This window comes from Ovis aries, chromosome 8 (assembly GCF_016772045.2).
Source record: "Ovis aries strain OAR_USU_Benz2616 breed Rambouillet chromosome 8, ARS-UI_Ramb_v3.0, whole genome shotgun sequence".
Lineage (NCBI taxonomy): Eukaryota > Metazoa > Chordata > Mammalia > Artiodactyla > Bovidae > Ovis > Ovis aries.
This window is the reverse complement of record NC_056061.1, coordinates 14,233,062-14,257,680: the sequence shown is the minus strand read 5'-3', so window position 1 is coordinate 14,257,680 and position 24,619 is coordinate 14,233,062. Positions and strand designations below refer to the sequence as shown.

Genomic DNA, 24,619 nt, shown 5'->3' with positions numbered 1-24,619 from the left:
GTTATAAAGAAATAATGTTATGATTGTGCTTTGGAAAGGTCATTTTGGTGATACAGAGGATGGCTTAGAAAAGACAGAATACGGAGAGACCAGTTACTAACAAGCTATGATGGGCTATCACACAGCGTGACACTGTGGTTGGAAAAGTGGACTCTGGATCCAAATATCTGGATTTCTCTGTGGTCTCCATGACTTTGTGCAAGTTACTTAACTAGTCAGTGCTTCAGTTTTCTCATGTAATAGTGGGCATGTGATGAAACTTACATATAGGGATGTTATAGGTATTAAATTAAGTAGAGTGCACAAAATGTAGTTACCTCTTAAAAAGTGTTATTTATCATCACATCCCATTCAAACACTGTAAAAACCCTGTAAGGGAAATGTGGTGCTTGTACCCATTTTACAGATATGGATACTAAGGACTCTAGAATTAGAGTTACTATAATGTTTAATTGCTGAATTTTATATGTTTGTGTATTAAGTATGTATAAAAGAGGTCATAAGCAATGGGTGAAATGAGAGTTTGCTATTAATGGATTTTTAATTTGATAAACTTACTAAAATCATGCAGTCATGAAAATCCCAATCTCTCTAGGTTTGCTATGAGTTCAGGAGATTAGGAATTGAAGTGACCATACAGCATATGTAGAAAATATCATTTGGCACAGTAAGGTGAAATATAGACTATTTGTGGTGTTCAGTTACCAAGTCATACCTGACTCCTTGCAACCTCATGGACTGCAGCACACCAGGTTCCCCTGTCCTCCACAGTCTTCCAAAGTTTGCTCAAATTCACGTCCATTGAGTCAGTGATGCTTTCCAACCATCTCATCCTCTTTTGCTTTCAATTTTTCCTAGCATCAGGATTTTTTTCCAGTGAGTCAGCTCTACACATCAGGTTGCCAAAGTATTGGGGCTTCAGCATCAGTCCTTTCAATCCTTTCTAATCAGGATTGATTTCCTTTAGGATTGATCACTTTAATCTCCTTGCTGTCCAAGGGACTCTCAAGAGTCTTCTCCAGCACCACAATATGAAAGCATCAGTTTCTTGGTGCTCAGCCTTCTTTATGATCCAACATTCACATCTGTACATAACTACTGGAAAAACCATAGCTTTAACTATATGCTTACCTTTGTCAGCAATGTGATATCTCTGGTTTTTAATATGCTGTCTAGGTTTGTCATAGCTTTCCTTCCAAAGAGCAAGCATCCTTGAATTTCATGGCTTCGGTCCCTGTCCACAGTGATTTGGAGCCCAAGAAAATAAAATCTGCCACTCTTTCTACTTTTTCCCACCTATTTGCCGTAAAGTGATGGGACCAGATGCCATTATCTTAGTTTTTTGAATGTTGAGTTTTAAGCCAGCTTTTTCACTCTCCTCTTTCATCCTCATTAAGGGGCTCTTTAGTTCCTCTGCCTTTTCTGCGTGGTATCATCTGCATATCTGAGATTGTTGATAATTCTCCCAGCAATCTTGATTCCAGCTTGTGATGCATCAAGCCTGGCATTTCACATGATGTACTCCACATGTAAGTTAAATAAATGAGGTGACGATATTCAGCCTTGGCATACTCCTTTCCCAATTTGGAATCAGTCAGCTGTTCCATGTTGAGTTCTAACTGTTGCTTCTTGACCTGTATACATGTTTTTCAGGAGACAGGAACGGTGGTCTGGTACTCCCATCTCTAAGAATTTTCCACTGTTTGTTGTGATTTGCACAATCAAAGCCCTTAATGTAGTCAGTGAAGCAGAGGTAGATTTTTTTTTTTTTCCTGGAATTCTCTTGCTTTCTCCATAATCCCGTGAATGTTGGCAATTTGATTTCTGGCCCCTCTGCCTTTTTTAAACCTAGCTTGTACATCTGGAAGTTCTGTGTTCATGTACTGCTCAAGCCTAGCTTGACAGATTTTGAGCATAACCTTGCTAGTGTGTGAAATGAGTGCAGTTGTATGATAGTTTGAACATTTTTTGGCCTTGACTTTCTTTAAGGTTGGAATGAAAATCTACCATTTCCAGTCCTATGGACACTGCTGAGTTTTCCAAATTTGCTGGCGTATTTTGTACAACACATTAGTAACAACATCTTTTAGGAGTTTAAATAGCTCAGCTGGAATTCTATAACCTCCACTAGTTTTGTTCATGGTAACGCTTCTGAAGGCCCACATGACTTCACAGTTCAGATGTTCAGCTCTACATGAATGACCGCACCATCATGGTTATCCAGATCGTTAAAACCTTTTTTGTACAGTTCTTCTGAATAGTCTTGCCTTCTCTTCCTAAACTCTGCTGCTTCTGTTAGGTTCTTACTGTTTCTGTCCTTTATCAAGCCCATCTTTGCATGAAATATCCCTTTTATATCTCCAATCTTTTGGTAGAGATCTCTAGTCTTTCCCATTCTATTGTTTTTCTTTATGTGTGTTATTCATTTAAGAAGGCCTTCTTATCTCTTCCTGCTATTCTCTAGAACTCTGCATTCAGTTGAGAATATCTTTCCCTTTCTCCCTTGCTTTCAGTTTCTCTTCTCTCAGCTAATTGTAAAGTCTCCTTAGACAACCCCTTTGCCTTCTTGCATTTCTTTTTCTTGGGGATGGTTTTGGTCACCACTTTCTGTACAGTGTTACAAACCTCCGTCCATAGTTCTTCAGGTACTCTATCAAATCTAGTCCCGTGAATCTATTCATCACCTCCACTGTATAATCATAGATTTGATTCGGTCATACCTGGATGATTCATGGTCTTCCCTACTTTTTTTAAGCTTGAGTTTTGTAAAAAGAATCTCATGATCTGAGCCACAGCTCCAGGTCTTGTTTTTGCTGTCTGTATAGCGCTTTTCCATCTTCGCCGGCAAAGAACATAATCAATCTGATTTCGGTATTGACCATCTGGTGATGCCCACGTGTTGAGTCATCTCTTTGGTTGTTGGAAAAGTGTGAGCACTTGTTCACTGGCTTTGCTCTGCAGAGACAACCCTCATCCTCGTGACTGAGCACTTGTGTTATACCTGTCCATTGAAATGGTGCTTTGTAGAGTCTTAGTTTCACAATATGGTTGTGTTCATACATTTTACAAAATGACTTTTCTTGTCAAAAAGTAAATACAATTCATCATGTGGTTAATTCCTAGCCTTCTATCAAACTAACAGCCCTGGTAAGAGCAACCTAACAACTGGTTTATAAATCATCTATCCTGCAAAGTGTGCTTGTTTTTTCATTTGTTTATAATAACAGGTGACAATACCATCTGCCAGCTTAACAAATGTTGTATATACCCCATGGTTCTTTTGAGATGCGTAACTCTTTATCATACTGGTCTTCAGATAAACATAGTAACACACGGTCAATAATCAAACGCAAATTTGAGAAGCATCTGTGCTTTGTCAAGTGGTCCATGGTGGGTGAGGTTTATTGTTTCTGATATGTACACAACAGAAAATGGCAATTTTGGAAGCAGCTATCAGTTGCATTCTCAGAAGTATTTGGAAGGGGCTGATAACAATCTGTCTGAAGTGTACAGGATAAAGGAAATAGATCCCCTCATGAAGAGGACCCAACTACCTCTTAGTATTACTCATAGCCTTTGAAATTATAAGTTCAGTGTATTGCATTTCCCCAGATCATATGGGTTCAGGGCATCTGGGCTTCACAGAGTAAAAATATCTTTAGGTTTTCACAAAACCAGTATATATGTATAGCAGGGATAGGTGGGATGAGAAGCTTTTCAAAACTGGAAAATTTTCCATAAAATTATACATTCTAATTTATTCAGTAGCAACTTATTTAAACTCTCCTTTATGATCATAAATTTCAGTCTCTGGTATGAAGATACCACATCTCAGTAACCTCTCTTATATTCGCTGATACAACAGCCTCTGTCAGGGCCAAGTCTGAGAGAGCTCTTACTGAAGTCAAGCTCTAAAACATGATCTGGATATTGTGTACAATGATGGAAAATATTCATCAAGCTTTGAATATTGATTAAAGATTATTAACTCTTACCCTGTATATTTCTAGAACCTAGTTTGATTTTTTGTGCAATCATAAATTCATTTTCTAATTTACAATAACACTAATATAGAAAAAAAATCCATAGTTATTCCAACCAGCCATGTACTTCTGATGAAATTGCTCTGTAAAATAGATATAAGACCTCCTATATCACTAAATCTCAATTACACTGTGGAATGTGAAAACCAACAGAAGGCAGTAACCTCCGAATGAGATTGAACTCCAAGGAAAATGGAGGCTAAGAAGCAGATTGGGATGACTTAACATTTTTGTGCTTTTGAATGTTGATTGTTTGATTGTTGATTACTTTGTTGAAAGTAAATTGCTTTTACTTTTCATTTTCCTGCTTTATTGAAGTATGAATGACAAATAAAAAATTGTATATGTTTAAGGTGAATAGCGTATTATTTTGATATAAGTATACGTTATACAATGATTACTACAGTCAAGCTATTTAAAATGTCTCTGGCATCACATTTGATCTCACATAGGTATCATTTTGTGAATTTTTGAACAGTCCCAGCATCAGAGTATAGTGTTCATTTTCTGGTTGTTATTTTTAAAAAAGTATAATTTATATAATATTTTCCAATATTTAAAATTAATAATGTTTGGACTTTTGTGTGGTAGCTCTATAACTGAGGTATAAAACCCTGTTATATAGCCCTTAATATATTTAGAGTCTAGGTACATATTATGAGGCAGTTATACCTTATAATTTGTGTGACCTATTTGTTGACAGAAGTCACTCCATAAGTATCGTTATTTTATATAGTCAAGTCCACATCCAAAATATGTGGACATATAAATTGCATGTATATTATATATTAATGCATGGCCTTCCCTGGTGGCTCAGATGGTGAAGAATCCATCTACAGTGCTGACCTGGGTTTGATCCCTGGGTTGGGAAGATCCCCTGGAGAAGGCAATGGCAACCCACTCCAGTACTCTTGCCTGGAGAATCCCATGGAGGGAGGAGCCTGGTGGGCTACAGTCCACGGGGTCGCAAAGAGTCGGACACGACCGAGTGACTTCACTTTACTTGGTATTTACAAAACTACAGACAACCTTTGATCATTTTATTGATAAAATTTAAAAAATTATCATAGTCTTAGATACGTCTGATACAAGAACATTATTTTCTTATGGTTTGTTTCCAATACTATTATATACCAAATTAATTCAATGAGTTCCATGCAGGATTTCTAGTATATATCATTACTGTAAATATACACAATATTAGAGTATAATTCAAAGTTAGAACTTTCAGAAAGAATACAATGAAACAGTATCCTAAAATTGTCAACATATTTTGAAATAAGAAAACAGAGGAGAGTTCAGGCAATTTTGCTGCGTTTTATCGAAAGACCCATGATTATTGTCTTATAGAAAAGCCATCAGTGTAATTAGTAGATTGTGCTTTACTGACCAGGTTGCTTTCTAATTCCCACCATGATATTGCTTGATTCTCGGTGCATTTACAGAACTATAATTACACCTGAAGGTTTAGACTTTGCTAGGCCAACAACACTCTTGAAACAACCAAAAATGGGAAAGTGGCAGGAGAGTGCAGCACCTTGGTGATATCATACCAGGAAAAGCTGCTCTGTCAATTAGCTGGTGAGACTGTAACTAATGGTGGGCTTGGCAGAGCTCAGCTGGAGACCAGGGACTGAGGTCTGGGGCCAACATTAAGTGTGGTTCTCAGTGAAGCAAATGAATTCAGAGAGAATTAAAAACCAAAACAAACAATAGCAACAACCCCAGAAACTAAAGGGTCAGTGTAGCAGGAAACAGCACTATTTTAAGAATTAGTTGTTTTTTATTTTGTCAGTTTGATTGTTGTTATATATATGTGTGTGTTGTGTGTGTGTGTGTATATATATAACTTGGATATTGTCTCTTGTTAAATGAGATAGATAGCTTTAGACTATTTTTCAACAATTTATAATACACATCAAATTCAACTGGACTTTTTTGCCTTTTCACCGATAACATTTGTACTACTTTGGGCAAACCTCTCCCCAAGACATGTGACTGGTTAAAACAGAGATAGATAAATATTAAAGGTGTCAAAGACTTTTGCACAAATCAAAGTTTCTTAAGCACTGTTTTGCATAGAGAGGTAATATAGGAGAGAGAATATCAACTTCACTTATCAGATGTAGTTTCAAATTCCACAACTGCTGTTTATTTTTCTTAAGCAACATATTTAACCTTCAGTTTAGTCAGTTACTCATCCATCAAATGGGGATTTTAATATTTTTCTTGTTTAGACAGTTAAATGAGATACAAACTAATAGTGTCTGATAGATGATATATGCCAGCTTTTTCACTCTCCTTTTTCACCTTCATCAAGAGGCTCTTTAGTTCCCCTCTGCTTTCCGCCATGAGGGTGGTGTCATCTGCATATCACAGATTATTAATATTTCTCTTGGTCATCTTGATTTCCACTTATGCTTCATCTAGCCAAACATTTCACATGATGTACTCTGCTTATAAGTTGAATAAGAAGAATGACAATGTACAGCCTTGACATACTCCTTTCCCAATTTTGAACCAGCCAGTTGTTCCATGTGTAGTTCTAACTGTTGCTTCTTGACCTGCTTCAGTTTCTCAGGAGGCATGTCAGGTGGTCTGGTATTCTCATCTCTTTAAGAATTTTCCAATTTGTTGTGATCCACACAGTCAAAGGCTTTGGCATAGTCAATAAAGCAGAAATAGATGTTTTTCTGAAACTCTCTTGCTTTTCCATGATCCAGCGGATGTTGGCAATTTGATCTCTGGTTCCTCTGCCTTTTCTAAAACCAACTTGAACATCTGGAAGTTCACGGTTCACATATTGCTGAAGCCTGGCTTGGAGAATTTTGAGCATTACTTTACTAGCATGTGAGATGAGTACAATTGTGCGGTAGTTTGAGCATTCTTTGGCATTGCCTTTCTTTGGGATTGGAATGAAAACTGACCTTTTCCAGTAACTACTAGGGAAATAGAAATCAAAACTACAAGTTATCACCTGTTGAGATGACTGTTAAAAGGTTTGAAATACCAGTTGTTAGAATGGATGTGGGGAAAAGGGAACTATTACTGTTGTTGGGACTGCAAATTGGGCAGCCACTATCAAAAACTGTATGGAAATTCCTCAAAAAATTAAGAATAGAACTACAACGTGACTAGGCTTTTCCATTTCCACTCTTTATGCTAAGAACAGGACAACAATAATTCAAAACGTTATATGCACCCCTGTTATTATCACAGCTTCATTTAAAATAGCCAAGAAATGGAAACAACCTAAGTGTCCATAGATAGAGGAATGGATAAAAAATATGTGGTGGATATATGTGTGTGTGTGTGTGTGTGTGCATATGCAATGTAGTACCACTCAGCCACAGAGAGGAATAAAATCCTGACATTTGCAACAACATGGATGGACCTTGAAAGTATTGATATTATGCTAATCAAAATAAGTCAGAGTTAGACAAAGATCAGATGATTTAACTCCTATGTGAAATCTGAACAAAACAAATGATAAAATAAAAATAAATTTATAGATATAGAGAATATGTTAGTGGCTGCTAAAGGGGAAGAGGGTTGGTAGTAGGCAAAATGAGTGAAGGGTAGAAATGGGTCATATGGTTATGGATGATAACAGACTTAGGGCAGTGATCACCAGGAGCATGTAGAGGTGCCAAGTATAATACTGTACACCTGAAATGTAGGGGGGAAAAACAGTTTAACCTAATTATAAGGGGATTATATGAAGACAGCATGAATATTTCAGCATTTCTTGAAATTTCCAACTATAGAAAAAGAAAATGCTTTTCAGAAAGCCTTGCCAACAAATAAATCTTTATGATACATTCTGAAAAGGTGAGAATTATTCTCAGAACTGGGAAAAACAATACAGCTCTAGCACCTGATGGTTATTTCTGCTGAGATTGTAAAGCACTGAGCAAATGCATGTAGAGTTCTGATTAATTATCTATGGATCTGAGAAAATGAATTGATAGCTTTAAAAAGTTACAGCCATTTTCATGAAGGAAGGTAAGAATGTTTATTGTTTACCTTTCTGGCTTTCCTTTGCTCCAAAGTGTGAGATATTGGTCAAGATTTATTTTTTCCTAAACAATATCAGGAACTAGGCTCTAGAGAATCATTTGAACGTTCTAAACTATAATGTGATGCAGTGGATGTATTATTTATATTGTACCAAGAATTATCAGAAATATGTTGGATTCCAGAATCAGTTCAATTTAGTTCATTTAGTCATGTTCAACTCTTTGCAACCCCATGGACTACAGCACACCAGGCTTCCCGGTCCATCATCAACTCCCGGAGCTTTGCTCACACTCATGTCCATCGAGTTAGTGACGCCATCCAACCATCTCATCCTCTGTCATCCCCTGATCCTCCTGCCTTCAATCTTTCCAGCATCAGGGTACTTTCCAATGAGTCAACTCCTTGAGTCACATGGCCAAAGTATTGGATTGTCATCATCAGTCCTTCCAATGAAAAATCAGGATTGATTTCCTTTAGGATGAACTGGTTTGATCTCCTTGCAGTCCAGAATAATGACACAATATAACCTTCTCTTTAGATAAGGATTCAATTAAAACATTTTAAGGCAGTGACTTATAAAAGTGATACATATGTACCTGACACATTTCATCTTAACTCAAACTATAAAAACTCTTCTTTTGATGTAAGACTAAGGATTCTTCTTTGTGTGTGGAATCAGTAGCTGATATTTTCTTTTTTACATTAAAAAATCTATACTTTATTTTTTATGGATTTGTATGTGTTGGTTTCCTTACAGTAGAATAAGAACTGAAAGATATAAAATCATTTAGGAAAAGACTCCTTTAGATTTCATCATTGTTTTTTTCCAACTATCATTTAGAAATTTACTTTAATGTCTTTATGTGGACTTTATGTAGTCTTTCTAATATGTTAAATTTATTAATTTTTAATGTATATTTTTGTACTCATTTATTAACTGTATACATAATACTTGAGTTGCACAGTGATATACATTCGAAGGACAACTGATATAACCAGGTTTGAGTTTGTGTTTACGACAGGCACTCTATAAACACGTAAGTGATGGGAGCAAAAACACATGTAGCCACAACTTACATCATGCAATTCAACTAATCAGAACAAAAGCATGTGGGAGTAGCCCTAGAACCCTACTATTTATGACCGCATTTTGCTAAAATTCTACTGCTTGACATTGAACTCAAGACATGAGTATAATATGCATATTTATAGTTAGTTCTGTACTTTGACAAGCTCATAAATAAATTGGAGCACTTAAAGAGATATAGCATCCCAAATTTATGTCCAGGTAATAGCAGCATTTCAGAGGTATTGTCTAATTTATCCCCCGTTGCCAGTAGAATGAAACTATATCACTGGCAGAGAGATGACATAGCATTTCAGAAATATGGTTCCATGCTGAGGGCTACATTATGTGGGAACAAATACAAACAATGTGAATCAGGTAGTGTTTTGTATTATATACTCAGCTTATTCATGAACCCACTGAAAAGAAATGATATGATGAGCTCATTGCATTAAAAAATTTGAAACAAAGCATAGTGAAGTATGTCTGTGTGTGTGTATATATATATATATATATATATATATATATATATGTTTATATCTACAAAAACATACATGTAGCATATTTACCATCTGAGCCACCAAGGAAGCCCCTTATAAATATATACATATGTATTTTAGTATCACATGGGATGTGATATGATTATGGTCCAAAGCTTGGACTGGACAAATCATCTTTACTAATAGCCATATGAACTTGGGCAAATTAACCTCTCTCTCTGCCTTGGTTTTCTCATCTTTAAAAGTGAAGATAATATTATCTACCTCATTAGATAAGCTCCTGTGTGTAAAATACTTGGGATAGTGCTATGAATAGTATATGAAATATGTGTGCATACAGACAGGGAAACTATGTGTGTGATTTAGGAATGCCTGTAATGCTTTGAATTTTTAACTTTAAGGTATGAAATGCATTTCATAGCTTGACAGAATTTGTCATTTTAAGCCTGTACCAGTTATCTATGCTACATTAATGGAGTCTATGATAAAACTCCTAAAGCCAATAGAGAATATCGTGTCTTATTACATTCAACCATGGACAGCCACCGACACCTTCTGTCAACAGGAAAACAAATATTATGACTGCCTCTTATTCAGAACAGCATCTCCATATCTGTGTTGAATTCAATAAGATGGTTATTTTAAAGGGCACATGAAGACATGGTATTTACCATGCCAGAAATAGCAGACCTCATGACAAATTCTAAAATGTGCCTGTAGCTGTCTGCAGTGATATTCTCTTGTATTCCTACTAGCAATTTCTGATATAACCCACGGTGACTGCCAGTACATGGGAGTGATCTTGATAACATTTCTGCTTTCATTTCAACTCTTGATTGGCCTTTAGCAGTCAGAGTAAGTGAGGCTGTCATTCCATCTCCCATCCTTATGAAATTGAATTTTATGAAAGAGACGTAACCTAGAGTTTGAGAGGTTTGATTGACATCTTCCATATGGCTGCCTCGCTGCAGTCAAAGAAACAGTGCCTTGAAGCCTCGGCTGCTGCCTTCCGTAGAGTAGGAGAACAGCAAGCAGATGGGAGGGAAAGAGACAGGGAAGACACCAGAGGGCTGGACGCTGCGATATCTACTTCTGTTTCCTGAGACAGGAAGTGCAGTTACGCCACCAATTCTGTTAAATATACGGCATCTGTTTAACAGGGAATGCTGATGACAGTAATTACGGTATTAGTTCACTGCCTTAAATGGCGGTAAGGCCGGGAGGATTGGAATGGCATTTTACCTTGTTCTGAATTCACAAAATAAAAATATTTACAAACATACACAAATATTTATTAGGACCAAACCTGAAAACTGCCTGGATATTACTTCTCTGATAATGATATATTAGACATGTTTTTTGGACTCCTTATCTGCTTTTCAGAAAAAAAAAAAAAAGTGTGTCTGCATTTTTACCTTGTTGACAAATTTCAAATTCTCCAGATGGCAGCTTTAATATGTTTAATGTGATTGTGCTGTTAAAAAATAGCAATAGAGTTTTCTCTAGAGAAAGTCATTTGCTATGAAAGAGCGATATCATATGATACATGAAAATAAGAACATTGCAAGCTATTTTTGTTATTTGACTTTCTCTGAGCTCTTGATGAATAAAAAATCCATAGTAAAAAAATAAATGGTACTGATGATGAATTTAGCAACTTATTCTACTCAAATCTGAAAGTTCCTTATTGAAATAGAGGCAACCCATCCTTCATTTGCTCTGTTGTGTATTGGTAATATTAGCCACCTTTTTTTTTTTAATGTTGTTTGTATATACTTGCTACATGAGCAATAGGGGGTTTGGCAATGGATCAGAACCAGATATATAGCTCCACAGCAGGGATGTCATTTGAACACCTGGGCCCTCTTGAGAGTTTTGAGAATTTCTGTCTTAATAAGCATTTCAGATATTAGCATATCTCATGGTATAAGACTAATTCTGCCAGACAACATGAAGTCTGATTCATCTCATTACCTGTTCCCAAACACACACCTCACTGGTACCTGAGACAATGCTTTGCATCGCTCAATACTTGCAGTATACCATCAGTGCTGTAGGATACATGATTTAAAAGTTTATGGTCAAGGTCTTCTGCACAGTGGACATTACTATGTTATTAGTATTTAAACTATTTGTGCATTAGTTTCACCTTGAATCAGTTAAGACTTTGTTGTGGAGATACTAGAGATTCAAGGTCAAATAGTTACATTAAGCCATTAAGCTCCCTAATTCATACCTGTCAAGTACTTTGAGTGAGCTGTGAAAACTACCAAGAACAGCTGTCGTTTTGATGTATTCTGATTCTTCTGGGAAGTAGGGTTTCCAGTGAGGAAAATTATAGACTCAGTGGAAAAATCAAAACAATGATCCATCTACTCAGAGGACCTGAACTGTGATATTTTTAGCTTATTTCATATGAGCATAGGGAAACTTTAAACTTCATAAATGAGAGTTTGGCTACTAAGGTATGAAACCATTTCACAGCACAACTCCAGATAAATGTCATTTTGTTGTGACTTTGCCAGATTATTAGTCTATTAAATGTATCAATAGGATAAAATTTGACCTTATTTTCAAAAGGTTCTGTCTTAATTGTAAACTCATCTGTAGAGCATTACATAGTTTGCAATAATAGAGTAATAATGATGGTGATTACATTGTGGGATAATCAATGACTGTGAGTTTTCAAACCATTGAGCTATATATAAAAATAGTTATAGTGTATTTTTTAATCTTTTATAGCCAAAACAGAAATCTCTCATGCTTACATGTTTAGAGCAGTATTTGTTAGTAAAGCAGAATTGGTGCCCCTAAAAATTTTAAAATCAAAATCATAGGTTCTAAATTTACATTGTTATAAATTGTTTGTGGTTATCAACATGAGCATTGATGTTAGAATGACTGGGGTTTGAGCCCAACTCTATAATCATGATCTTGAACATGGGATATATTTCCTAATCTGTACAATAAAGGTAATGATAGATAATCCTTGTAGAATGCATGATTTAAAAGCAACCACTGACTTACTCACTGAAGTGCTTATCAGGCTTCGGATATAATAAATACTCAAAGAATTTTGAGTAATTATTGTAAAAATAGTGTTTAATTTGAAAAAGTCCTGCTTCTAAAGATCAAATAATATTTAGTGTTTGTACACATACACACATACTTTCACATAGGAGCACACCGATCAAGTGGTCATCTGACTTAGTAAGCTCAATTCCCCAACAACCAAAAAAATTTTTCTATGTTCTAGTGTTAACTTTTTGCACTACTTTTTTGTAAGACTATTTTCTGTTTTTTTTTTAATCTAGTATAATATGCTAGTCATCAACTTGTCTTTTGATAGCATGAGTGTTCACTATAAAATGGTTATAAATTGCTATGCGGAATGAACAGCTGTGAGCAGTAATAAGGGATTCTGTTATCACAACAACTAGAATTTTAGCTAGCATACTTAGAATTATATATAAGTGGCATTGTTACACACAATAGCAGAGAAGGTCCTAAAATATGCTGTTTGATTCTTATGTAGGTCAATTAAATAACCCTATTAACTCAACCTCAGAAATAAGTGTCTCTGCATTTCAGTGAAGATTTGTTAAGAAATACCATGTATTGTGTTTCAGTAATGTTTGTAAGAAATGTAAACACTTGTTTTTATTTAGTCCCATTGAGCTTATGCCACGTCTTCACCAGAATTTGCTTGAAAATCATACTGTGATTAACTATATGGAGATAGTTTTTTTTTTTAAATATATGTTGATTCTTATCTCATCTGAAAAATGGGGAGAATGACGGAAAATGACAGAAGACTTGATGTTTCAAATCCTTCCTTTTTTAGCATAGTATTACAGAGATTGAGAGGAGGGCATAGGAGCCCACATCAGTATTCTTGCCTGGAGGATCCCCATGGACAGTAGAGCCTGGTGGGCTACAGTCTATGGGGTCGTAGAGTTGGATACAACTGAGCGACTAAGCATGGCACAGAAATTGAAGGCAAAAGGATCGGGGGTAGCAGAGGATGAGAGGATTAGGTAGTCTTACAGACTCAATGGACATGAATTTGAGCAAACTCTGGGAGATAGTGAAGGACAGAGGAGGCTGACTTGCTATAATCCATGGGGTCGCAAAGAGTGGGACAACAACAAGACTACAGGAAAAGTACTACAAAGGATTAGATACAATGGAGTATTGAAATAGGCAGGAAAACATTCATTAAGAAAGATCCCTTTGAATAATCAAGGTTATTTATGACTGCCATGTTATTATTTGCACTGTGATCAATAGAATGAGAAATAGATGATCATTTCTAACCAAAAAATTCTACACAAGTGTTAGTCTGGAATAACATTTGTATTATAATCTAGTATATAAACTTGTATTGTTGAAATACTAATCATAGCAGCTATTTTAGAAAACAGCCTAGGCATTTTAATAAGTATTCTATGTACTTTATTACTTTAATCTTCATGAAAATCCTAGGAGCTATGTAATACAATATCCCTAATCTATAGATTTTTTAAAAAAACTGAGATTCATAGCAATCAGGTTACCTCTTGCGGTAACACAGCTAGTTAAGAGTTCAAACTTGGCTTTCCAATTCCAAAACTTGAATTCTGTACCACTATGACACATTGATTTCTATTATAACCAGAGCCACTGGGGCCAGACGTCTTTTGGTGATGTTTTTGTCATTTGTATTTGTGATTTAATTTTTTGTCTTGCTTTTAAAGAAAGGCAATTAGGTGGAACGAGATAGAAAATACTTGTTTCAACTGAATTAAGATAAATTGCTATCTGTGAACCATTTATTATCAAACATCTTTCAATTTCATTTTACATCCTTTATTGAATACCAGTGTACACACCAATGCACATAAACACCTACCTGCATATACAAATGTACACACATTCCCCCACACACTTGAATAATTTCAGTTACTTAAGAGCACCTAAAACTTCAGGTAAAGCTCTGTGCTTGGTTTTGTCCATATCTTACGTGTGTAATCATTGCAGACCCTACTTTTAGTTTATTCTCTTCACTTCATATATGAATGAGGTCACTTGTTGAAATGAAAGAAATGTGTCTCTTCTATCACCTGCATGTAACATTTAAAAGATCACATAATGTTCTCACTTACCTTATCTATTTTGAACACAGAGATCCTTAAGTGGGGAGAGGGCATCATCAGTCATAATTATATAGTTTTGCTTTATAATATTGATATTTTTCTACAATATCACAAAGAATCCACCACCTCAACAATCTTATAAAGACCCAATACCTCTAGTCTTTACAGCCTTCTTGGGAATTGGCTTAAAAATGAGAGCAACTAATTTGTCTGATTCTGGAGGAGACAAATCTGAAACATGCTCAAAATTACAGTTCATTGTAGGAGACTTCAGGGGAGGGTAAGTAACCAGATTGTGGATGAGATCTAGCATGACAAGATGCAGCAAAGGGACAGAATAAACACAGACAGAATTAGCAGCTTTACCAACATAAGCAGACAGCAGTGACACAGAAAATTCTGCACCCGGGAGGCAGACACAGGAGAAACATAAATCCAAGGCAAGATCTCAGGGCAGGAGCTTCTTGCTGAAGGACCAGACTCCTATATGAATCAAGGAAACAGTACCAGACCTGTTTCCTCATTTCCTCTCGGGGTGTTTTATATTCTCTCTGCGGCAGGAAATAGTGGATAAAACTGGGAGCAATAAATTGGCCGTACTCTACTGGAATGCAGGAAGAAAATTTAGCAGCAATTCTGTTAACAAAATTTTGAAAAATAGATAGCTATACTCTATGTCTGCTTGGAGGTTTATCTAAATTCCCACGGTCCTTATGGATGAAAGAGGAACTTTGAACCCATTCTGGGAACTGTTAAAGCCTATTTCAGTTTTCATCTTGATTTTCTCCCCTTTTTCCTACTCTTGATGCTAAAACAAGTTATCCTCTCCTGGAAAAAACTAAAATACTAATAATTTCTTTATTGAGTCCTGAATTTCCACAGTTTGTATGCTAACCAACTTTTGGCTGACTTTATCATTTCTTTGACATTGCAGATGAACTTTCATTGGAAGCACTCTATCTGCCTAACATCTGTGTTACCTTATTTATTTTACTCAGAGATTTGAGAGTTGAGATGATCTGAAATCTCAGGTTCCTTAAGGAGAGCAGAGATGCTTAAGGCAGATACGTACAAAGAGGATAAAAGGATACTCGTGTATAAGTGCAATTTCAATTCAATTTCAGTTTATAATTTTGCTGTAGAAATTTAATTTGGTTGTTTCTAGCCTTTAACACCATTTTTTTTTCCTCTAATAGAGGAACTCACGTTCTAACGTGATAGGAAAAAAAGCCTATTTTTCTATCAAAGGTCATGAATAAGTTTTATTTTAAATTATTTGTATAACTGAAATTAAAATTTACAAATATAAGAAAATAATGTCAATATCTGGGAGAAAAATTTATTAAGAAATCTTTGTTATCATTAGCAAAATGCATTTGAAAGAAACTAGTTCCGCACCCCACCAATTGAAAATAGCTAGCCCTAAGTGTACAATTTAAGTGTTAAAAAAATATATTTTAATGTATCCATCGGTTTCCTCATAAAAAATTAAATGGAAATATCCAGCAAAGAAACAGAAACATTTTCCATTTGCCTTGCAAACACTGAAGCATATTTGTTTCAGACTGAATATTCTCCTATTAAGAGGTCAAACTTAGTTTAACAAACTATTAACATAATGGAACCCAATTTTCTCATTTGTAAATTGACGTGGGTGGAATGAGTCTCTTCCAGCTTGAAAAGTCAGTTTATTTATCAGGAAGACATTGCACAGGTACTTTTTATGAACATTTATTGCCATTGAAATAAGATAAATATTACTTAATGGAAATTATCAGAAAGGTTTTTGAAAACTTTTCAGCATAAACGTACTTGATTAACAATACTATTAGAATTCACATTTAAAATCATGCAGGAGAGAAAAGTATTTTTCATGTCTATGTGTTAGTACATACATACATGCCAAAGAGTAACAGTTGTTATAATATTTGAAATTATACAACTAGAATTTGACCCACCATTTCCAATTTTATATATGTGGATATATCAACACGCATATACAGAGCTGTTTAATGCAACCTGTGTATGTTAAAGTCCAACAGAATTTAAAAAACTATGAAAACGGAATGTCTAAATAAGGGTAAAATGAGGTAGAGCTATGAAAACAGAATGTGTTGATGTAAAGAAGCCTCTACAACACATTACTAAGTAGGAAGTGCAAGTGAAAGGTCATATTTACATTGCAATCTCATTTATGTAAATAAAATGATAGAAAAGAATGCATGCACACACAGCAGATATTTGCCTGTATGCTGGCACCAACCTAACAATTTAGGAAAATCTATGAACTTTACCATTTTTCCCTAAGTTGACAAAGGTTGCTTTTGGGAACATAGAATTGATTGCTTTCTTCAAAGTTTGTTAAGTGTCTAAATAAATGTTGAGTCTTACGTAGGTTTCAAGGCCAGTGCAATCTTCATGACAGAATAGGAGAATGAGAGAAAAAGAAAATTGAATTATACATCAGTTTATAAATACAAAACTCTGAAGTAAATTTGCATTTAACCCAAACTGAAAATGTGATAAAATAGTATTCCAATTCAATAAAGATTTTCCCAGGAAAAAAAAATGTTAACTGAACCTGAGAAAACTTGTCAATATAATCAATCACATTGATGATCTAAAGGAAAAGAAGAAAGTGATGATCTCAGATGCAGAGATAATAGTTGATAAAGAATAGCCCCAATTTATGTTTTTAAAAAGCCTCAAAAAATAGTATTTGCATTCTTTGTGGAAATAAAAAAGTTTGTGCAAACTTTTTCTTTGTGAAAAGAAAAAAGTTATGCATTTATAATGGGTATTGTACAGAAGCCAAATGACCAAACACCAGAATTTATATACAGCACAATAGACATAGGATCTGACAACCCACTCCAGTATTCTTGCCCTGGGAAATCCCATGGACAGAAGACAGAGGAGCCTGGCGGGCTACAGTCCATTGGGTTCCAAGAGCTGGAGACGACTTAGTGACTACCTCCACCACTACCAGGCAAACATGAAAGTTATTTATTCCCTAAAACATTTTTTAGGTGAAAATGTCATACACACACACACACACCCACACACACACACACCCACACACACACACCCCAATAATGTTTTTCAAGGCTATATGCATATATTTGTATGTCAGGTGTTTCAAAGAGTATAAAGTAAGAAGAGTCCAGGGAACAAGAAAGGAGTAACATTGAGAGTGTGGGTTGAAGGAGACAATTTCAGTCAGTAGTCAGTCAGTTCAGTCACTCAGTCATGTACGATCCTTTGCGATCCCATGGACTGCAGGATGCCAGGCTTCCCTGTCCATCACCAACTCCCGGAGTTTATGCAAACTCGGGTCCATCGCGTCAGTGATGCCATCCAACCATATCAGCCTCTGTTGTCCCCTTCTCCCACCTTCAGTCTTTTTCCCAGCATGAGGCTCTTTCCCAATGAGTCAGGTCTTCGCATCTGGTGGCCAAAGTATTGGAATTTCAGCTTCAGCATCAGTCCTTCCAATGAATATTCAGGGCTGATTTCCTTAGAGATGGACTGGTTGGATCTCCTTGCAGTCCTAGGGATTCTCAAGAGTCTTCTCCAACACCACAGTTCAAAACCATCAATTAAAATTTTTTTTAAAAGGCATCAATTCTTCAGTACTCAGCTTTCATGATAATCCAAATCTCACATCCATCCATGACTACTGGAAAAACCATAGCTTTTGACTAAACGGACCTTTATTGGTAAAGTGATGTCTCTGCTTTTTAATATGCTGTCTAGGTTGGTCATAGGTTTCCTTCCAAGGAGTAAGTGTCTTTTAATTTCATGGCTGCAGTCACCACCTACAGTGATTTTGGAGCCCCCCACCCCGGCCAAAAAAATGTCTCTCACTGTTTCCATTGTTTTCCATCTATTTGCCATGAAGTAATGGGACTGGATGCCATGATCTTAGTTTTCTGAATGTTGGCTTTAAGCCAACTTTTTCACTCTCCTTTTTCACTTCATCAAGAGGCTCTTTAGTTCTTCTTTGCTTTCTGCCATAAGGATGGTGTTATCTGCATATCTGAGGTTATTGACATTTCTCCCGGCAATCTTGATTCCAGCTTGTGCTTCTTCTATCCCAGGATTTCTCATGATGTACTCAGCGTATAAGTCAAATAATCAGGGTGACAATATGCAACCTAGACATACTCCTTTCCTGATTTGGAACAAATCTCTTGTTCCATGTCCAGTTCTAACTGTTGTTTCTTGACCTGCATACAGATTTCTCAGGAGGCAGGTCAGGCGGTCTGATATTCCCATCTCTTGAAGAATTTTCCATATTCTGTTGAGATCCACACTGTCAAAGGCTTTGGTGTAGTCCATAAAGCAGAAATAGATGTTTTTTTCTGGAATTTTCTTGCTTTTTCGATGATCCAACAGATGTTGGCCATTTGATCTCTGGTTCCTCTGACTTTTCTAAATCCAGCTTGAACATCTGGAAGTTCACGGTTCACATACTGTTGAAGCCTGGCTTGGAGAATTTTGAGCATTACTTTGCTAGTATGTGAGATGAGTGCAATTGTGCGGTAGTTTGAGCATTCTTTGGCATTTTCTTTCTTTGGGATTGGAATGAAACTGACCTTTCCCAGTCCTGTGGCCACTGCTGAGTTTTCCAAATTTGCTGGCACATTGAGTGCAGCACTTTCACAGCGTAATCTTTCAGGATTTGAAATAGCTCAACTGGAATTCCATCACCTCTACTAGCTTTGTTCGTAGTGATGTTTTCTAAGGCCCACTTGACTTCACGTTCCAGGATGTCTGGCTCTAGGTGAGTGATCACACCATCGTGATTATCTTGCTCATGAAGATCTTTTTTGTACAGTTCTTCTGTGTATTCTTGCCACCTCTTCTTAGTATCTTCTGCTTCTGTTAGGTCCATATCATTTCTGTCCTTTTTCGAGCCCATCTTTGCATGAAATGTTCCCTTGGTCTCTCTCATTTTCTTGAAGAGATCTCTAGTCTTTCTCATTCTGTTGTTTTCCTCTATTTATTTGCATTGATCACTGAAGAAGGCTTTCTTATCTCTCCTTGGTATTCTTTGGAACTCTGCCTTCAATGGATATATCTTTCCTTATCTACTTTGTCTTGCTTCTCTTCTTTATCAGCTACTTGAAAGGCCTCCTCAGACAACCATTTTGCCTTTTGCATTTCTTTTTCTTGGGGATGGTCTTGATCACTGCCTCCTGACAATGTCAGGAACCTCAGTCCGTAGTTCTTCAGGCACTCTGTCTATCAGATCTAATCCTTTGAATCTGTTTGTCACTTCCACTGATAATCATAAGGGACTTGATTTAGGTCATACCTAATGGTCTAGTGGTTTCCCCTACTTTCTTCAATTTAAGTCTGAATTTGGCAATAAGGAGCTCATGATCTGAGCCACAGTCAGCTCCCGGTCTTGTTTTTGCTGACTTTATATATCTTCCCCATCTTTGGCTGTAAAGAATGTAATCAATCTGATTTCAATATTGAGCATCTGGTGATATCCATGTGTAGAGTCTTCTTAGAAGATAAAATAAAAAGGAGCTCTGCCTTGACCAATGATGATAAATCTGATGTTGTAAGCTGATAGGCATGATCAAAGAAATTCTGTATGCTATTCTAAAATAAGGTGAAAAAGTCATATATACCTTGTACCCAGCATAGGCCTCCAACATAATCTATGAAAGCATTTTCTTTTTGGACTAGGTGTAGAGAGTTCAAAAATAGAGACACCGCACTGGCCATGCCCATAGGCCTACATTCCTCTTGGACGATTCACCACTTCTGATACTGTAGGAGAATCACTTAGACATAATACACCTTAGATTTCTTAGTCTGAAAAATAAGACAGTAATATTTATCTCTCTGGGTATTGTGCAGATTCAGTGAAGTGAAATATGACCAGGGAATAGTATGAATGCCTCATACCTGTAGTAAGTGGTTTAAGGAATAGCACTCAGCCATAGAAAAGAATGAAATATTGCCATTTGTAGCAACGTAGATGGACCTAGAAATTATCATATTAAGTCAGCCAGACAAAGATATGATATTGCTTATGTGTGGAATCTGAAAAAGAGAGAGAGACAGAGAGATACAGATGAACTTATTTACAAACAGAAAAAGACTCACAGACATAGAAAACAAATTTAGGTTATCAAAGGGGGTGAGGGAATAAATTAGGAGGTCAAGATGAACATACACACTAATAAATATAAAATAGATAATCAGCAAGGACCTATTGTATAGCACAGGGGATCATTCTCATTATTTTGTAATAACCTATACAGGAAAATAATATGTAAGAGAACATATATATCTTTGTGTATGTGTGTGCATAACTGAATCACTATGCTGTACTCCTGAAATTAATGCAACGTTAGAAATCAAGTATACTTAAACTTTAAAAAGTTGAAAAAGAAAATATCCTCTTCCCTCTAGTGCCACAATTTCCCTGTAATTTCATAATTAATGCACTTCCTTTTGGAAGGAATTCTTAGGAAAGTCTGTACCCACTTTATAAATTGTTGTTCCCTTTGTATGCACTGAAATCTTCAATTCTTTGGCCCTAGCTCTAAATAGTAGAACCTGTGATAGAGCTGCTTACGATGACTAAAGAGCCTACCAAAAAGAGGAGAAATACTATATAAGTGAAATACTGTAATAGCAGAAATGCTATATGTGAAAAACTACACATTAGCTTGTTCAGTCTGCATAACCTCGTAAGTAATGTTTGATGGAACAATTAGTTCTGTCACAAAAAAGGCTGATAAATGTTGATGCAACTTCATTTTAGCTTTGCAGTCTTAGTGAGTATATTATCATCTCTATATTTTTTATAATTAACAATGGTGCTTGCTCTTTTGTTCCATAATTGGAGCATTTATTGAGAGATTTCCCACTGTTTGAATGATGTGCTTCATCCTCTCTACTTTTTCCCTGCTGTGTCCCCACAGTTATGATGCTCAAAATTTATAGAGTTTAAATGCTTCTTGCTGCTGTTTCACATTTCTACTTACTGTTTATTCATAGGATAAGGATAAGAGAGTTCTGTGTTAGAAGGAGCTTTTATATAGATGATTAGCAATGCTGAGAACATCCACTTATCTTTTGGTAACATTGATGGATTCCAACAAGGCACATGTAATACTGCTTCACATCACAAATGGGCCTCTTCATAAGAAGTGTTGACTGCATGGAAACAGTTGAAGGAGTGTTTCATCAGGAGACATTTCAGAGTTTATGAGGCTTGGGTTATGTGCATATTCCATGACAGACTGTTAATCAATCAGAATATCATATTCCACTGCTGGGACTCTGGTAGGTATTTTGTATTTAGAATATGTAGGATAGAATATAAATCCGAGATCCTCCCTCTCTCTCTCTCTCTTTTTTTTTTTTTAATTCACTGCCAGGACTAAGTGAAACTTAAGATTTTCTTAGGCTGGACTATTACTGTTACAGCATAACATGGTACCTGATGTGTCTTAGGAAATAGAGGTGTTATGCCAACAGTTGTCATGAGTTTATTTTCTCCTTCAAGGCTTGATGAGAAAATGTGCTGCAGTTAAAGAATTGCAGTGGGAATAATGATCATTCTAGAAGCCTTCAAACTAGGCTACAGGTATTTAATTTAAAAGTAAATTGTCTGTTTGAAGAGTTAGGATGTCCTTTTGACAAGAAGTATTAAAGCAGAGTGATAAAGTATAGTTAGTGACTTAGGGGTTTTAAAATCATTTTCCTCTAAATGCTAGCTGAAAACCAATTGTTGAATATCTGTGCTTAACATCAGTTTTGTTTACAATGTTTTCAGTTCAGTTCAGCTCAGTTCAGTAGCTCAGTCGTGTCCGACTCTTCGCAACCCCATGAATCACAGCACGCCAGGCCTCCCTGTCCATCACCATCTCCCGGAGTTCATTCAGACTCATGTCCATCGAGTCAGTGATGCCATCCAGCCATCTCATCCTCTGTTGTCCCCTTCTCCTCCTGCCCCCAATCCCTCCCAGCATCAGAGTCTTTTCCAATGAGTCAACTCTTCGCATGAGGTAGCCAAAGTACTGGAGCTTCAGCTTTCGCATCATTCCTTCCAAAGAAATCCCAGGGCTGATCTCCTTCAGAATGGACTGGTTGGATCTCCTTGCAGTCCAAGGGTGTTTTAGTTTGTTATCATTCCACCTGAGGGTAGGCAGGAAACATACAGCTGAGTTTAATTCACACAGTTCCCTTTGCTTTGTTAGATCTGAGGAGAGACTTGCTAGCCATTCAGGTTTCATTTGTTGATGTAAAATGGCACTTTTGGACGACTGGTCAGTCAGGGTTTTTGTTGTTGTTGTTTTTTGGTGAGTTGGTTGGTTGATTGGTTTTGCTTTTCTCCTCCCATTGTTTAGTTTTTCACGTATGAGTTAATGGTAAGTTTCAAAGCACAGATGAATATAGAAGGATTTGAAATGCCTTGTGTCTTGTGTTTAAACAGTGATGCTTTATTTTTGTTTTCCATTGTTTGAAGTTTCTTTCAGGGCCTTCCTTTTTTCCTGGTTACTGTCAATAACTAGATATGATTTTTAAAAAGTCACATTTGATTTATAATCTAATCCTCTTAAGGTTAGAAGGATCCTAGACATTAGTCAAAGTCTTATATTTTACAAATAAGAAATCAGACCCCCAGAGAAAAGAAATGACTTCCTGGGGCACTACAGCTGTCTAGTGACAGATCAACATCCAAAGTCTGGTCTCTTGACTCGCTGAAGAGTTCTTTTTCCTCTCCATCAACCCCGTTTGTTCCATTCCCAACTTATACGATGACATCTGAGCATATTCTAACAACACACCCTTCATGTGGACATCATTCCCCAAGCTTGCTGGTTGATGACTTCAAGTGTTTGACAGTGCAGATGACAATATAATTTATCCTGTGACTGCACAGATGACATCCTGCGAATACTACTTGATGCCGCCACAAAATCATCCCTGAAAGGATTGCAGCTGTCTCTGGATTCGTAGCTCCCATAGTCTTCCTTTGAAATATAACCCCCAAATGTCATTCTCACTGTTAAAGACAAATGCCAGATATGGTAACACAGTTATAGTTGCTAATTATCATGTCAATGTGATTCTTTTTTTTCTCTCATCATTGTGCTTATCTATATATCCTATTTTGCTATTCTAGGTTTGTGTGCTGGAGAGGCAAATATTTGACTTCCTTGGATATCAGTGGGCACCTATCCTGGCAAATTTTGTACATATTATTATCGTCATTCTTGGTTTATTTGGAACCATTCAATATAGACCTCGTTACATAACGGGAGTAAGTACCCTTCCTATTTTCTAAAAATTTCATTGAAATAGAGAAAAAATATGCAAACTATATATGTCTTGAAAATTATTTGTAAACTCTCTCTTTAAAGTACCATGTGTTTGTTTATATAGTTTCATGCTATATCAAAGTAATTAAAAAATTGTCAAATTTAAAACACTTGGCAGTGAGTACCAATAAATGGTACTTTCTTAAAGTACCAATAAATGGTACTTTCTTAAAGTACCAATAAATGGTACTTTCTTAAAGTACCAATAAATGGTACTTTCTTAAAGTACCAATAAATGGTACTTTCTTAAAGTACCAATAAATGGTTCTTTCAGCAAATATTAGTTTGTAAATACAAGGACAATAGAAACGCTATGTGAAAAATTATAAAGTCATGTTTTCCAATCTAACAGATTCTAATGGGACTTTTTCCCATTTTAAATAATTATATTTTGTCAACTGAATAAAGGTAGTTTAAACTCAATACAAATGAACATGTAGTATTAGTGTAAAACTGTTAATACATATTAGGGTGAATATTTGACATACTTGAAAGCCAG

The 24,619-nt window shown here is 36.1% G+C and overlaps 1 protein-coding gene across 4 annotated transcripts in view; it reads left to right on the top strand.

The window, feature by feature from the left end:
* NKAIN2 (sodium/potassium transporting ATPase interacting 2) overlaps nt 1-24,619 on the top strand; it is a 1,193,593-nt gene that overhangs the window by 535,008 nt on the left and 633,966 nt on the right. For all 4 annotated transcript variants that reach the window (XR_006060583.2, XM_004011146.6, XM_027972334.3 and 1 more), the window contains exon 2: nt 23,925-24,062. Coding sequence is in view for 3 of the 4 variants with exons in the window: in XM_004011146.6 (XP_004011195.2) it covers nt 23,925-24,062 (138 nt within the window). In the remaining variant the exon portion in view is untranslated. The remainder of the gene's footprint in view (nt 1-23,924; nt 24,063-24,619) is intronic.